This window comes from Eutrigla gurnardus (assembly GCF_963514095.1).
Source record: "Eutrigla gurnardus genome assembly, chromosome: 11".
NCBI classification, from domain to species: domain Eukaryota; kingdom Metazoa; phylum Chordata; class Actinopteri; order Perciformes; family Triglidae; genus Eutrigla; species Eutrigla gurnardus.
The window spans coordinates 28,648,577-28,663,039 of record NC_139925.1 but is presented as its reverse complement, the minus strand read 5'-3'; the positions used below and the strand labels follow the sequence as shown (position 1 = coordinate 28,663,039).

Genomic DNA, 14,463 nt, shown 5'->3' with positions numbered 1-14,463 from the left:
AATTACTAAAAGCTCTGTTAGGAGTTGTATTCTTATTTCTCATCAGGTGATCATAAACTGATTTCCACCACAATGTGCACTTGGCATGTTGTTATGCCCCACCCTTGGGTAGCCCCATTATCAGCCCCAATCAGTTACAAAATGACACGCTTCTAACAATCTAATCTATTAAATAACATGACAAGACCAGCAGTGTCTGCATCAGAGGCCTCTCCTCCTGCTGCTGGCACTGGAGCTGAACTACTTCCTCCCAGGCCAGCTGCACCTTGTTGTCACCTGGGCAGAACCACTAGAGGGGGTAAAAATGGGACCAGCCCAACTTATTCCAAGATTTATTGCAACCCAAGACGATTGGATTTTAAACAACATGGCGTCTACGAGTGAATCAGCAGCAGGCGATGTGTCAGAATCCTCTCTTGTATATCATGAAGCATATCGTCCATCATAATATAAAATAAAAATAATAATATAACGTCAGTTACCTATTCTATGCTTTCTTGTCAAAGGAAGCTGGTGATGCAAACAGGAAATCCCCTGTAGACCGGACTGACACTACTACCGCTTCATTTCTCTGCAACTTCCTGATTTATTGTTTCTTTTCTGAAAAATACTGTTTTCTATATCATTCCATTTTTGGTTGCTTTCTGGAGAATTCCACTACATCTCGTCTTGTATACGAGACAAATAAATGTAACATCTCCCCACATGTACAGCCGCCTGAGTCATGTGATACTGACATGCAGGTGAAAGCTCTACAAAGTGGTAGTAAGGTGATGTTGTATGAAGGGAACTGAGAGCAACTATGAGCCTATAAACACCTTGTCCTTGTAGGAGCTATTCTCTCTCTGCAGCAGCTGTCTCTCCTGCATCCAGACGGCCTGCTGCTGCAGCTGGTCTCTCTCCTGCTGCAGCGCTGCATCCTGCAGCCGCCGCACCTGAAACCAAACACAGAGTCTCACGTTTCCAGCCAGAGATGCACGTTAGAGAATCTGTTCATTGAAACATTTAAGGGCCATGAAAGAGACGAAAAGGAAGCACTTCTGCTCACCGTCGTTCCCTTCTCCTCTTGTTCCTTGGAGACCGTCATAAGGCGTTCCCGCAGCATCCGGACCGACTCCTGGTCTCCACGTAGACGAGCCATCAGCTCGGCATTGTCGTTGCTAAGCTGCAGGTTCCTGCTGCTCAAATCCAGAACCTCCTCACGATATCTGGTGTTCTACAGACGAAGAGAAGAAAAGCTGTGACCTCTGACCTCTGTGAGTTCAGAGGTCACTGTCGGGTACATTCAGCATCTCACCTCTTTGTACAGCCTCTCCTCTGCTTCTCTACTTCTCTCATGTTCTGTCTCCATCTCGTCCAGTTTTCTCCTGACAACAGCAGGTTTATGTATTTTATTTCCACTCTGAGGAACATATGGGTTTATGATCCAGAGTAGAAATATGAACCGATTCAAGAAGATGATGTTGGTACAGCAATGAGGGACTGTGGCGGTTGAGATTGTTATATTTAGTAACTCTTTGAACATGCTGAATGGGAACCTGCACTATGATTATATATGTGATGAATGTAAAGTTAATTATTTATGATAGACATGGTCCGACTATATCATTTAATGTAACATGTATTTGTGTATTTGCTGTATATGTTCACTGTATTATTTACATGTACGATACACTTTTTATTTGTTAAATCTTCTCTACTAAACATCTCCCTACTATATTTGGATGAATAAACGGTTTTGTTCTTCTCTTGGTTTATCATTACATTTCATTTTCTGAGATATTAATCAGTGGATCACTAAAAAAACAGAAACCTGGTGCTTTTCAGTCAGAACCGTGAAAGACTCTTACATTTCATCTGTCAGGTACCATCATGTGTGTGTGTGTATCATAAAAATAAAAAAAGAGTTAGTGGTCTGTTGAGCAGGAAGTGTTGTAAACAGCCTCCAGTTTTTAAAAATGCTGTCTCAGCACACGCAACGTCATCAGATAAAAAGTTGAATGTGTTTCATGTGTGAATACTGAGTAACGTCGCCTTCAAATTCATCGCAGTCATTTAGCAGGAACTATGAGTGAAAAGGTGCCTTGCTTACCTCAAACATGACAGAATTTGGCTGAAGGATATATCGAAGCGCTTTCTCACCTCTTCTTGGCGATGTCGTCCTCCAGCTGCTGGACTTCCTGCTGCAGGACGCCGAGTCGCTGCTGAAGAGCTCCGTTCTCTGATCGGACCTCCTCCAACTGAGTCCTGCAGCCATCAAACAACAACACAAGCCACAAACACACAAGATAAAAATCACTTCGGAAATATGATGCAGGACTTGTTGATTAAATGTTTTTGATAACACCGTTTGAGTCTCTAAAGTCTCAGAGTCAGAGTTCATCTGGTGGTTGGGTTTGGTGTCCGACTAGGAAACATTTGTCTTATCACATCACAGCCGGTGTTGAGAACAAAAGGCTTGTTCAACAGAGCAAATTCATTCATTTTGATGCAGATGAGATCCTCGATACCGTTGTTTCAAACAGAAATTATGATTACTGGGATAAAAAAATGTCCTTAGACTTATGGACAAAATTATTCAATAGTTTAAAACCATCACTGCTGATACTTGTCAATATATTTGGTTAAGTTAATAAGTATGTTGCAAAGCAAGCTGTGCAGCTATTTCAATTTCAAAACGGATGTCAATCTCTTTTTTTTAAATTCTGATTTTTTGGTCATTTTGACATTTCTCAGACTATTACCCCTCCTATCCCAGCTTTGTATTTTATTTCATATTTACCTACAATCACCCATATGTCATCCTAGTTTGATATTATGCACCGAAAAGCAAGCACACTTGTTTAGTTTCTTCTGAGAATTAATCCTATTCTAGCTGTCGAACATAGCAGCTCATTCGTATCAAACTGAAGCATTCATTCAAAATCATTTAAAATAGAATAAAGAATCTTCATCTTGTCAAATACAGTTTGTTTTAGAATGAAGACAAGATGCATCGAGGCAGAATTCAAACATTTCATGGTGGATTTGAAATTCAATGTGAAGAGAAAAACGTGTGATGACGGACAAGATGACACGGACACATCATGCGTTTGTCATTGGGTTAGCGATGAGTTGAAGAGTTAAAGCACACAGAGCTGCAGCGACAATCTGATCAGGTTTTCATTCTGTGAAAAGTCACATGATGAACGCAATTAGTCATTCAAATATTCAGAGCGTTAGTCATCATTCGGACCAAGTTTTGGATCTTGGCGTCGGTCTCATGCTCCACAAACCTGTGTGGACTGGCCGGGTCCATCACCTCCTCCAGGGTCAGGACCAGCTTCTCCAGCTCCATCAGCTGCTGCATCATCTTCTTCTTCTCCTGTTTAAAGTCCTCCTTCACTGCCTTGAGCTGGTTATGAGAGTCCTGCAGGTCCTGCTGCAGTTGGAGAACCTGTTGTCTGGTCAGATCCAAGGCTTCGCTGTGATGCTTCCTAGAGGAGGCTTGCCGTAAGAGGTCGGCGGCGTACGCGGCCTCACTGCGGAGTCGATCCACCTCGCTGATTTTGGAGTTAAGCTGCTTCCGGAGGTCCAGGACCAGGTCTGCGGTCTCGTTGAGCTGGGAGCTGAGCCCTCTGAGATGGTCTCTGAGCGCGGAGATCTCCTCCTCCATCTCTACAATCTGGTTGGAGAGCTGGTCTGCCAGCCGGGCATAGCTCCCGTTCTCTTGGCTCAGATGACAGACCTCCTCCTTTTCCTCATCCAGACTGGACTGGAGCTGCAAGGTGCTGGTCTGTTCCTGCTTCAGAGCCTCCTGCAAACCCTCTTCAGCGTTCCTCCTACTGTCCAACTCCTTGGAAACACCGTCCAGCTCAAGTTGCAGGTTGTCCACAGCCATGGCCTGGTCCTTCAGGTCCTGGATCAGCCTGGCACGGTCCGCCTTCAGCGAGTCAAGCTCAGCGTTCAGTTTTGACAGACATTCGTCTCTGTTCCTGGTGGCATCCTGCAGCTCCGCCCTCAGGGCGTTCACAGTCTGCTCTTTGGCTCCGAGCTGCGCTTGCTGCTGGATAAACGCGTTTGACAGACGGCTGCAGTTGTCGGCCACCAGCTCCTGATCCTGCAGGATGCTGTCGGACGCAGCCTGGAGGGCCCCCAGCTCCTCTTTGAGCTGGGACACCTGGACCATGAGCTGCTCCTCCCTGGTCCTCGCCTCTTGCAGCTCCTCCTCCAAAGAGCACTTCTCTAAGGCCAGCCGCTGTTTTAAAAGCTCTTGAGACTCCAGGAAGGCGATGCTTTCCTCCAGCTGGGTGCAGGCCTCCTGCAGTCTGGCTTCCAGCTCAGAGCAGCGTCCATGAGATGCTTTCAGGCCATCCTCCAACTGACCACAGTGCCCTCTGAGCTCCTCCAAACTGGCCTCTGATTGGCTGATTTGCAGATGGGAGTTGTATACGACCTCCTGTAGACTGGAGACCTGTTCATCCATGCACTTCTTCTCTGAGGAGAACTGGCTGCTGATCCTGGCCTGCTCCTCCCTAGCTCTCTCCTCACAATGCAGCTTCTCCTGCTCCCATTGTGCGAGCCGCTTCTCCCAGAATCCTCTCTGCTCCTGCAGCTGGTGGCGCTCCTGGTGGAGCTTATGGGTGAGGCGGCGCTGAGCCTCGGCGTGCTGCAGCTTCACCTGAGTGAGCTGCTGCTCCGCTTCCTCCCTGCTCACAGTGTTGATTATACACCAGGATGTGTGTTATCATGCACCATGTTTATTTTGATGGTATTTCTTCATTGTTGCTTTTGTTAAGTGTTATGATGGGAAAAAAGGAATGTCCTGATACGTTTAGTGCACTTATACCGTATATAAAAATATCGATATCCCATCTGATTGATTCAACAATAGTGTAACTGACAACCTTAAACAATTATGTGGAAATTAACTAGATTTTCTGTGTGCTGAGCATGCTGGGTAATGGATACACCCTACTGCGGTATCTAAGTATTCTCCGCACCCACCTGACCAGCATCACCTCCTGATCCATCTTCAGATTCAGCTCGGCCCCCAGCTGGTCCTTCTCAGCGCTCAGTCTCTGGACCAAGTTGCCGATCTCTCTAGCAAAGTTCTGCTCCAGGTCTGCCCTCTCACGCTGCATCCTGGGAAAAAAACCCCACACGTTTAAAATAACTGCTCACAACTACATCGACCATCCAGAGAGTCCAGGTTCTATCGGACTTCAGAAGATCAACATGATCTCTGAACGTCGTCTCGCTCACCTGCGCTCCTGTTCGTTGCTCCACCCTCCTCCTCCTCCTCCTGCTGCTGCTGCTCCTCCTCTGTGAGGGATCTCCGTGTGCAGTTTGTCCAGAGTCTCCTTCAGCTGCTTCACCTGCTGCTCTGCCTGAGCTTTCTGCTCTTCCAGCTCACTGATCTCCATCTGAGAAACAGACAAGTCCAAATATGACCAAACGAAAAAACAGACGTGGAACCAATATTCAGGGCCTGTACTACTACTACCACTACTACTACTACTACTACTACTACTACTACTACTACTACTACTACTACTACTACTAAAGTTAAAGTAGTAATAGCTCTAAATGGACAGATAGTTTATTTAGTACTTTATTGAAAATTGTTGATCTTCAGCATTTTATTTTTCTTATTTTTACCTTGAAGGCCTGTGAGATGTCTTTACGCTCCACCTCCATGCTCTGTCTCATCACCTCCAGGCTGCGCTCGTAGTAGTTCACCTGGAGGAGGAGGAGGAGCAGGAGGAAGTAGAAAAACAGAGAAAGGAAGAGGTGTTAAAGATGGGAGGAGAAGAATTAGGAAGAGAGGAATTAAAAGGAAAGAGAGGAGGAGATGGAGAAGGAAAAAGAGTTTAAGAGGGAAGAAGACAGGGAGAGGAAAAGGATTAAAAGAGGGAGGAAAAGGAAAGAGATGAGGAGATGGAGAGGAAAGGGGAGTAAAAGAGGGAGGAAGATAGGAGGAGAGAGAGAGAGAGAGAGAGAGAGAGAGAGAGAGAACAGGAAGAGAGACGAGATTCATAAGAAGTCAAATCTAAACTGTAATATTCTGTATATTGTAACTAACTGTACAAAATTGTAGAAATGTATGATTGTATATACTGTAATAAATCGTATCTTACTGTATATATATATATATATATATATATATATATTGTATTATACTATGATGTATTATACCTGTATATTATATACTGTATACAGTATGCACATACTGTATCTAAGGTGAGTCACCTGTGTCTCCAGCTGGATGTGCAGCTGCTGCAGCTCCTGGTTGTGTTTCTGCTTCAGCTGCTCCAGAGCCAGTTCAGTCTGAATGCTAACCGCGGGACCAGAGACGTCGTCCAGAGAACACAGAGCTGAGACAGGAGACCAAATGAGACATGAGAGGTTACGACTCTGGACAGACCGGCGCAGGGACTTCATTCTTCTTCTTGTGTGCATTTCTCACCCGCTTTATCTGCCGGCTGCAGCTTCTTCCTGACTGGAGGAGAGGAGCCGCTCTTCATCTCCACCTCATCTGGACAAACAAAGACACACTGAAACACACTGGGACTGTTCCCGGAAAAACAAGGCAGAGACTCACTGTGAGACACGATAATGTGTGTGTGTGTGTGTGTGTGTGTGTGGGTGTGTCCTTCCGACTACCTGAACACATCTAACCTGCTCAGCAGATACTGATTTCCTGTTAACATCACACTGCAGCTTGATCTTTTCTAAACTAATCCGTCAACGCAAGTTACAAACAAACAAATCATCGAGGTGCATTTCAAGTGCAAATTAGTTCAAACCAAATTAAACCAAAAATAAAAGTAAATTAGTCCAAACACTGTACATAGATATAGTCATGATGATAATATCCATACATTTATCATATTTATATTCTCTTCATTAAAAAGGAGCATGCCTTCTGAGAGTCTACTGTAGTACGTTTTCACCTGTCATTTAATTTAAACTATTAGTTTTCATATGTTATTGCTTCTTTAAAGCTGGTTTTCTCTGATCTTTGTTGGTTTGTTCACTTGCAGTCAAAACATTCTTTTGTACCCGCAAATAAACAGCTACTACTTTGACGATAGTTTGGTTGTTTTCCTAATGTGGGTTTTATACATCTTTAGAGTTTTTTCCCAACTATTTTTTTTGTATTTTAGAGGACAAACAGTTTTGTGTAATTTCTAAGAAAACAACCACCAGAATGATTGATAATGGAACGATTAGTTGTTGTAGCACACCATCACATCCACACCTAATGATTCAAATAAAAAAGGTTGAAACCATTCTTCATTTATTGTTTAAATAGACTGATGACTGTGATTTGTGATTGAAAAGTAAATTAATCTGCAGTCAATCAGAGCTCTGCATTGTGTTGATTAAAACAAGATCAAGTGGCTCCACCTCCTGTCAGAAACACATCACTGCTTCAACCTCCTACATATGACACTACCTTTACGCTATTGTACGCTTGCATCAGTGAGGGATCTCAGTGGGACGCTGGACGTTGATTCATGTTGTGTTTGTGTTCTCCCTCTCACTGGTTACGGTGTGTGTTGTTGTGTGTTACCAGAGTCGGACTCGGCACTGACAGCTCGTTCATTCCAGCTCAGCGTGGCAGCAACCACGACATCGTCTCCTACTGATCGTCTGGACTTCCTGTCGCTCCTCTGACTCGTCAGCAGCTCCAACTCTGAGCTCAGCTCATCGTTTCTGTCCCGCAGCTCCTGAACACACACACACACACACACACACACACACACACACACACACACACACACACACACACACACACACACACACACACACACACACACACACACACACACACACACACACACACACACACACACCTTCAGCATCGACATGATGTAATAATACCGGGAAGTCTACACCGTGTGTGTGTGTGTGTGTGTGTGTGTGTGTGTGTGTGTGTGTGTGTAATGATGATACAGAGTGATTAGTGTGTTCATGCATGTTAAAAATGTCTGATTTCTGCATGTGCAGTTGGTGCATGTTGTCCCACAATGCAATGCACAAAAGAAGTCACTCACAGTGGTTTTTAATGAATCCACCAAGATTATAAAATATATTAACATAACAAATACTTTAACAAAATGTTTTGCAATTTTCCTAACTGAATAAAAGACAAATTATCTTAACAAATTATATTATAATTAAAAGTCAACTAACTACTGTTATTTGTATTGCTTATTTATGTTTTTAGAATATTTCTAATCCATTTAACGGCATATTAATATCCATCCATCCATCCATTTTCTACCGCTTATCCTGTATTTAGGGTCACGGGGGGGCTGGAGCCGATCCCAGCTGTCATTGGGCGAAGGCAGGGTACACCCTGGACAGGACGCCAGTCTATCACAGGGCCAACATGTAGAGACAAACAACCATTCACACTCACATTCACACCTACAGGCAATTTAGAGTCACCAATTAACCTATCCCCGCATATTAATATATTTTATTCATTTATTTATTTATTTTTATTTTGGTAGCTTCCATCCTCCATCCATAAATGATACATTTAAGCACTAAATTCATCCACAACCACACTAAAATTAGACTGCAACACAACCGCTGGAAAAACCACAACATTTATGAAAAAATAGGATCATTTACCATCATCACATTATCGTTGCTTTCATTGGGCTAATATTCATGTCTATAGGCTCTCAGCGGGATTCATCTGGGCTGTAACTCTTCTTCTAAATTAGGAAGATCCTTCACTGAGAGGATTAAATCTGTGTTGGTATTAATTTAACTGCCGCTGTGAAGCTGAAAACAGTGTTTGTGTGAATCAGCTCAACACTAAAACAGCATCACATATACAGAAACAGGTACAGGAGACCGACTCGGAACACTTAGGTGTTCTCACCTTGATTTTCTGTTGAGCCAACACGAGGCGTTCGGGTGCAAAAATAAAAACAGACATTAAAACTACCTCACCAAGAATATACTTGCCTTATACAAAAATATATATACTGAGTCTCTCACACCTCCACTTCTAACTTGTGTCTTTTTTTATTTTACTTGTACTTTCAGATCATACATTCCATTGAAGTGGAACATGAAACTATTTCTGCAGTGAGCAACAACAAAGAAACAGTTACTGAAAAATGTTTTACATGTAAAAATATTAACTTGAATTAAAATGAAAAACAACAGCAACAAAAAGACATACAAACACGCAACTCACACCTGCACACTCTTTCTGTGTCTCTTACCCGGCACTGCAGTTCGTAGTCTTTGACTATTTGGGAGAATCGCTCCTCGTGCCTCAGACCAGCGGCTGCCGGATCCAAACTGCCAAACTATCAATCAAAACCAACACGTTATTGGTTTCATGAAACCGTCAATCAACCCATCAAAAGCCATCTTCGTCAGTCGGAGCGTGGACGACAAGACGGAGAATGAACTAAAGTCACAAAGGAAACTTCCATCAATAATTTATCAGCAACAAGGAGATGAGTTACCTTACACCTCAGTGTGTGTGTTTTTGGGCTTCTATCTTTGTGAGGACTAATGTTACAATCCGATGAGGTCCAGCTTCAGGGTTCAGATTATAGTTTAAATTGTGTGTGTGTGAGAACATCCATCGGAATGTCTTTGCCCAATACTTTTGTTGAAACCCCTTTGGCACCAATTACAGCCTCAAGTCTTCTTGAGCATGATGCTACAAGCTTGGCACACCTTGTTTTGGGCAGTTTCTCACATTCTTTTTTGCAGGACCTCTCAAGCTTCATCAGGCTAGATGGGGAACGTCGGTGCAAAGCCATTTTCAGATCTCTCCAGAGATGTTCGATCAGGTTCAAGTCTTGGCTCAAGGACATCACAGAGTTGTCCTGTAGCCACCCATGTGTTATCTTGGCTGTGTGCTTAGGGTCGTTGTCCTGTTGGAAGATGAACCTTCGCCCCAGTCTGAGGTCCAGAGTGCTCTGGAGCAGGTTTTCATCAAGGATTTCATCTTTCCCTCGATCCTGACTAGTCTCCCAGTTTCTGCTGCTGAAAAACATCCGCACAGCCTGGTATTGGCCCGGTGATTAGGGCTGGGTTCAAATAATCAATTTTCTGATTAAAATCGATCTTCATTTGAATGTTCCAATATTGATTAATAAAATCCCGAGATCAATCTTTTAATAAAGTGTAATTAACGGGCACACCGCTTCATCCAGCGTCTCTCCTCTGTCTGTTTCACCGAGGATGACTCGACCCTCAAGAATCCATGTGATGAGCAGCTACAAACAGTCTCACATCAGAAACTTTCAGAAATGAACTGATTCACAACTGAAAGTGAAATTTAACTCATTTATACCAGATGCTGCGTAGCGCAGCATTGTTGATTCGTCGTCATTTTCATTACGCATGCAGCATATAATGCACTATCAAATACACATGTGGTGGGTCTTGTTAATATTTTAAAACCACGTGACCAACAAAATGTCAGGCATACATGTGCATTTACGCACATGTACGCATATTGTTGTGGTTTTTTAAATACCAACAAGACCCACCACATGTGTATTTGAACCGATGATAGTGCATTATATGCTGCATGCGTCATGAAAATGATGACGAATCAACAATGTTACGCTACGCAGCATCCGGTCAGTCCTTAATGTAAACATTAATATTTTTAATAATGCACCACGTTAGAGGGTTCCTTGTACAATTTACAGCATTAGTTATATGAGAATCTATTTCATATCCAAGCAAAATTGGTATTGTAACTGAAATATCCCTAACCGAATCGATATTTAATCGGAGATTAAATTGTATCTGGACCTTGTGAATCAGGATCAAATTGTTTCGGGAAATCAGTGGCGATACCCAGCCCTACTGGTGATGAGCGGTGCCTGGTCTCCTCCACATACAGTATGACGCTTGGCATTCAGGCCAAAGAGTTCGATCTTTGTTCCATCAAAGCAGAGAATGTTGTTTCTCTGCTGCAGACATGTTTCTGTAGCCTTCCCCACATCTGTGCCTCGATACAATCCTGTCTCAGAGGTCTACTGATAATTCTTTGGACTTCACTCTTCCTCTCGTTTCAGGTAGCTTCCCCCTTCCCCTGTGTGTTTCCTTCTGGTCTCATTGTCTGCCCCGCCCTGATTGTTTCCACCGGTTTCCCATTACCTTGTGTGTGTATATAGTCTGCGTTTCCCTTTGTCCTGTTCCAGTTCTTCTTGTCTCGATGTCAGAGAACCACGCCAGCCATGTTAGCCCAAGTCAAGTTTTGAATTCTGTTATGTTTTTGCCAGTCTAGCTTAATATGATTTTGATACTTTGTCTTTGTCCTGTATCGTTGTTGTGGAATCTGGAGAGTGATTTTTTGTTCTACATTTTTTTTTTTTTATTATTATAAATTTGCAAAGATTTCAAACAAAACGTTTTCACTTTGTCATTGTGAGGTATTGTGTGTAGAATTTTTGAGAGAAAAATGAATTTAATCCATTTGGAATAAGGCTGTATCATAACAAAATGTAGAGAAAGTGAAGTGCTGTGAATTCTTTCCAGATGCACTGGATATCCCAGTTAAAGGGGCATTCATTTTATTTTTTTGGAGATGAAGAAGAAGTAGAACATCTGACATTTTATCATCTGAGGGCCTGTGTCCACATAGTATCTTTTTCTGAGCAGAAACGTCTTTATCAATTGTTCTCAATGAGGGAAATGTCTATTACCTACCTACCTACCTACCGAGTCAGGTAGTGAACAGAGTACCTGAGCAGGTAGTGAACAGAGTACCTGAGCAGGTAGTCTACAGTGGCTTTTTTTTCCTGAACCAGACAGGAAACAGGTTGCAAAACCCAAACTAGCAGCTAAACATGGGCAGAGATTGCACTGCAAAAATGGAATTTCAAGAAAGTAAAAAAAGCCTTGTATCAAGAAAATAAGTCTTATTTTTTGTCCAAAAAGAATATTAATCTTGTCAAGCAAGTTTTGCATTAGAACAAATATCTCATTTTAAGAAAGTATGCCTTACTTTTTCTTGATAAGATATTCCAGCTAATTTTGAGCTAGAATGAACCAGAAAAAGAGTATAAAAATGTTTTACGATCAAACCCAGCGGGGCACCAAGATTATTTGCCTTATTTTAAGAGTAAGACCATTTGCACAACATCTCAATTCAAGAATGCCATGAAACAAGGACAAAAGTTTTTATTATTCATATTTTCATTTTCATTACAGGACAGTTGCTTGGTGAGATTGAAAACCATATGGGATATTATGCTGCAAACCAGCTGCAACATGATGTTTAGTTGCTATGCTGCTACAATAACTGATGTATTATTATTTTGATAGTGAGGTTCAAAACAAAACTGGCTTTTCAATCTGTTTGATTATGATGGATCTGGAATGCAGAAGTGCCCTTTTTTTTTTGGATGTTGAATTGAGCAATGCAAAGTTAATAAAAAAAATTAACTGGGGCGGTCGGTGGCGCAGTGGATGAGGCAGCCGCCCCATGTACGGAGGCTCAGCCGGTGGCGCAGTGGATAAGGCAGCCGCCCCATGTACGGAGGTATCAGCCTCGACGCGGAGATCAGTGGTTCGACTCCCAGCCTGGCAATCTCCTTCGCACATGTCTTCCCCCTCTATCTCCCCTTTCCACACTGTCTCTCTCATAATAAAAATAAAAAAGGCTTGCATGGCACTCCAGCCATAAAAAAAAAAAAAAAACAGAGAAAGTTGTGGTATCTTGATTTAAGACATCACTTTTATATTTGTTATGCTGTTTTAAGAAATTATGTCTTATTTTAACTACTTTTATGCTCATTATCAATCCCAGATTAAGGTGTAATTTCTTAAATTAGTAAAGAGACTTAAATTCTAATTTTGAGTAATTTAATCTTGAATTAGTGTTTTTTTCATTGCTTGTTTTAGAAGAATTTGGATTAGTTTAAGATTTTCTGTCTAGTTTAAAGTCTCATTTTAGTCTTTCGGAGCTAAGAAATTTGGGCTTATTTTAAGAATTGCTTGTCAAGCAAAAAAAGCTTACCCCATTGGCAGATTTTTTTGCTTGATACAAGATAATTTGATTGAATATGAGAATATTTTACTTCTTTCTAGAAGGGCTGTTTTTGCAGTGTGTTCATACAACACATATTGATCAGTTTTAGAGCCTCAGAAGTGTGGAAGCTGATGAATGTAGGAACTAGGGTGTTGTGTTACCTTGTCGTGCAGCAGCTGGTCCAGGTCTCTCTGTAATCTGTTCACTGAGATTTCTGCTTCTGTCAGCTTCATCTTCATAACAGTCAGTTCCTCCTCCAGACCACTGTTCTCCTGAATACACAACAAACCACATTGGGATCCTTGAATATTTGTATTTCTGTTCATAGCAGGATATGAAGACTGACACATTTTATCCAGCTCTAAAACTATGGGTGAAAATTAAAATTAAAATATTTCAATTGAAATTGAAATATTTAAAAACACAAATATAACAATTTACTTTTATTCTAACAATTCACAGATGGTCTTTGATGAAGTTACATTCTGATAAAACGTTTTCCACACACCACACACAAATAAACAAAGGAAAAACAGCTACCTATAATATTAGAATATATAATTACCTTAAATTGATTTGAATGTTTGAACATAAACCCTCCCAGGGTTTCAGTTATGCTAATTTGCAGCGGCAGAAACACTGCCTCCTCATTATGTGTTCAATAAGTATTATTTTATCAGGATCTACTGGGTCCTCATTTCGATAGCAATTAAGCCACCACAGACATTCTGTATGTAGTATCTCTCAGCTGGCAGGTACAGTAGTAAGCCATGTAATAAATGATGTGCATGTAATGATTTATGCTGTTACTTCTCCCCTGCAAAAGGTTCGTCAGACAGGTGTCTGTAGAAGCAATGCAGGTGAGTGACGAGGTCTCACCTGTGTAGCGCTGCAAAGCTCCTCCTGCAGCTCTGCCTCCTGTGCTCGCACCAGCTGCAGCTCTTTGTGCAGCGTGCCACGCTCTCTCTCCACCTGCTGGAGCAGAGCCTCGCTCTCCTGCTCCGACTGGCTGCGCAGAGCTGTCAGCCTATCACGAAAGTCCTGCTCCAGGTCCCTGCCAATCACATAGCAGCTCAGTATAAAACCAGCATAAATTCCAATATAAATGTATAGTAGGAGTATGAAGTCCAGTACAAGACCAGTATTAGTCCACCAATATTAGTCCAGTATAAGACCTGTATGAACCAGTAAGTCTGACCTGATCCTGCTCTGGTTGAGTGTCTCCATGCTGGCGTGGCGGTCGTCAACCTCCCTGACCAGCTGCAGGTTCCTCTGATCAGCCTGATCCAGGTCTACCTTCACCTTGTCCCGCTCCCTGCAGGCCTGCTCCGCCACCAACCTACACACACACACACAGAATATATGATATGAATATATGAGCAGAGAATAAAATCTGATTTACATCACAGGGACAGAAAGAACTATATTATCATAAAATCCATAACATT

General features: G+C 42.3%; 1 protein-coding gene across 3 annotated transcripts in view; it reads right to left on the bottom strand.

Annotated features, from left to right (window-relative positions):
* The window catches only part of ninl (ninein-like), an 80,645-nt gene that overhangs the window by 3,975 nt on the left and 62,207 nt on the right, over window positions 1-14,463 (bottom strand). For 2 of the 3 annotated variants that reach the window (XM_084021595.1, XM_084021594.1), the window contains exons 10-24: window positions 14,214-14,354; window positions 13,895-14,069; window positions 13,177-13,287; window positions 9,234-9,320; window positions 7,559-7,715; window positions 6,449-6,517; window positions 6,232-6,356; window positions 5,641-5,721; window positions 5,245-5,405; window positions 4,987-5,124; window positions 3,276-4,688; window positions 2,143-2,247; window positions 1,298-1,367; window positions 1,049-1,216; window positions 819-935 (exon numbers count right to left, since the gene is read on the bottom strand). In XM_084021595.1, coding sequence (XP_083877721.1) covers window positions 819-935; window positions 1,049-1,216; window positions 1,298-1,367; window positions 2,143-2,247; window positions 3,276-4,688; window positions 4,987-5,124; window positions 5,245-5,405; window positions 5,641-5,721; window positions 6,232-6,356; window positions 6,449-6,517; window positions 7,559-7,715; window positions 9,234-9,320; window positions 13,177-13,287; window positions 13,895-14,069; window positions 14,214-14,354 — 3,118 coding nt within the window. The remainder of the gene's footprint in view (window positions 1-818; window positions 936-1,048; window positions 1,217-1,297; window positions 1,368-2,142; window positions 2,248-3,275; window positions 4,689-4,986; window positions 5,125-5,244; window positions 5,406-5,640; window positions 5,722-6,231; window positions 6,357-6,448; window positions 6,518-7,558; window positions 7,716-9,233; window positions 9,321-13,176; window positions 13,288-13,894; window positions 14,070-14,213; window positions 14,355-14,463) is intronic. The other variant, XM_084021596.1, reaches the window with a different exon arrangement.